Source organism: Bison bison, unplaced genomic scaffold (assembly GCF_000754665.1).
Source record: "Bison bison bison isolate TAMUID 2011002044 unplaced genomic scaffold, Bison_UMD1.0 scf7180017864192, whole genome shotgun sequence".
Classification (NCBI taxonomy): Eukaryota; Metazoa; Chordata; class Mammalia; order Artiodactyla; family Bovidae; genus Bison; species Bison bison.
Genome location: NW_011494764.1, coordinates 4,739,059 through 4,741,330, shown reverse-complemented (window position 1 = coordinate 4,741,330; position 2,272 = coordinate 4,739,059). Strand labels below are relative to the sequence as shown.

Genomic DNA, 2,272 nt, shown 5'->3' with positions numbered 1-2,272 from the left:
GGGGGTGGGGTGGCAGGAACAGTGTGGGAGGCCAGGGGCCCAGGCATGTCAAGGGGGGAGACTGCAGCCCAGGGAAGTTGCCGAAATGCAGAATCCTGGGCCTGCCCCACAGCCATAGGCCAAGTGGACCTAGAAATGTGTATCTCTAACTTTGTATCCCATAATAGTTGATTAAAAAAAAAAGTGACGACATATAATTTATGAAGTATAAGAATGAAAAGAGGTTCTATAATCACACCTCCTAAGTTAAAGACTAGAACACTCTATCCCAGAAGCTAAAGCTAGAAAATTAAAGGAAGATAATGCAGGGAAATACAGCAGACAGGCAGCAGGGGGAGAAAAGCACAAACCATAAAGTAGAAAAACAACTTAGATGACAAACTTGTGTTCTGCTCAGTGAAGAATCCAAGGATCCCTAACAGAGAGGAAGTATCCTCAAAAGCTGAAACCTACAAAGGGTTCACAATGAAAGCACACTCACGGTTCCTGCAAACTAACAAGAAGACAAAACCCCAACAGAAAAAATGGGGGAAAGATTGGAACAAGCGGCACAGGACTCAGCTGCGATGTACGAGGTGGGCGCCTGGAGTTGGAATTAGTAGAGCAATCAAGTCAAAACTGCCTCTGGGAGGCTGGAGGCTGTGTCTGGGTTGGAACCCATGCCTGTGGGCTGACAGCGGCAGGCAGCATGCGAACAGTGGGCGTTCAGCAACCTGTGCCTGGCAGGGATCCTCGTCCCTCCCCCCTCCACTGTTGTAGCTCCCTGCCCCCTCCTCCCCACCTCCCAGCCTCCCCACCCTGCTATAAAGATGGCCTTAAGGGGCCTTTTGCATAACCTGGACTCCAGGCAAACCCAGCCCCGCGTGGCTTATGGCACCACCCAGGCTCATGAGTCCCAGGGAAGTGCTCCTGGCAGCACCCTGAACTGGATAGAAAACTCTGAGCAATGGATCCCACTTCAAGCAGGGCTCGGCGGGCCAGCCAAGTCCCCTCTCCGAATTTTTGCTGCGTGTCTGTAAAGTGGGGTTCCCCCCTCCCCTGTCGAGGCTCTGTGGCATGGGTTACAGGAGGATGTAGGGGAGTGGCTAGCACATTAGATGGGCCACACATGGAGGCCACAGTGTCACTGTCCCCACAACGTAAGCCAGGACATGGGCTCGGCTTGCAGGACCAGCAATGAGGCTGAGGCTGACTGCAAGGATGCTACCCACCAGCAGATAGATGCCGCTTGCGATGGCCAAGCAGGCTGTCCCCAGGATGGTGGCGAGCAGGAAGCCAGCAGGTACCGCCAGCCTGGAGTAGGGGTGGAGGGCAGTCAGAAGGGACAGGGGAGACAGAGGATGGTCAGAGGGGGTCCGCAGCTCCCCCGCCCCCGGCCCGGGTCAGACAGCACAGGATCGCAGGACCCTGAATGGAGGGGAGGCCCAGTGCTACGGCTGGACTTCTAACTCCACCCCGAGCTGTTCTCTACCTGGTCTGCACCTTCCCGAGTCTTAGGACAGGGCTCTTGGCCCCTGGCCACCACCCTGGGAAGAGGTCTCGGCAGCATGGCGGTTTCTCCAACAGACTCACCGGGGGCAGCTGAGCCTGGGGCACCGATTACCTCTGAGTTAAGCTATCAGGCTGGGGTGAAGTGTTAATGGCAGATACAGGTTTGGGGAACCCCTGGCAGAGCCTGGGACATCGGTTTTTGTTTGGAACGGGCTCTGGGCTGGGAGGGGCCTGATTGACCCCAGCAGTCCTCTGCCGGTGGTGCTGGGGGGTCCCAAGTGGGTGCAGGCTCACCCGAGGTGCAAGAAGGCCCGGATGTAGTAGTTCCTGGTGAGGGGCCCAAACAGCTTCACCACTCTGGTCAGGTACTTCTGTCCACTAGGCGGGAGGGGGAGACAGGCCATGTCACCCTCCACCTGCCCCAGCCTCTCAGACCACCCGGTTCTTCGTCCCGGGGAGGGGAGGGGGTCTCAGGCTCAGTGGCAGGGCAGATCCTGAGTGGGCTAGTGCTGGAGCCTCGGAGAGACAGGAGTGACAGGCTCCTCGTAGTGACAGCTGGTGGGGGTGGTGGGGTGGTGCCCAGAGCCCGGAAGGAAACTCACCACCTCTCCATGGTGGAGCCCTTGCTCCTCTTCCCTCGAGGGTATTCCAGCAGGCAGACCAATACGCCTGCTGCTCTGAAGCGGAGGTTAAGGAACAGCCCAGATCAAGCCTGAGAGGCCCCAGGGAGTCAGCTCTTTTGATGAGAGAACAGAGAGGTGTGGCCACTGCCTGAGGTCCA

At 57.4% G+C, this 2,272-nt stretch overlaps 1 protein-coding gene across 1 annotated transcript in view; it reads right to left on the bottom strand.

The window, feature by feature from the left end:
- LOC104991474 (cytochrome b-245 light chain) overlaps positions 1-2,272 on the bottom strand; it is a 7,520-nt gene that overhangs the window by 875 nt on the left and 4,373 nt on the right. The window contains exons 3-5 of the mRNA XM_010843965.1: positions 2,094-2,168; positions 1,786-1,869; positions 1,212-1,293 (exon numbers count right to left, since the gene is read on the bottom strand). Coding sequence (XP_010842267.1) covers positions 1,212-1,293; positions 1,786-1,869; positions 2,094-2,168 — 241 coding nt within the window. The remainder of the gene's footprint in view (positions 1-1,211; positions 1,294-1,785; positions 1,870-2,093; positions 2,169-2,272) is intronic.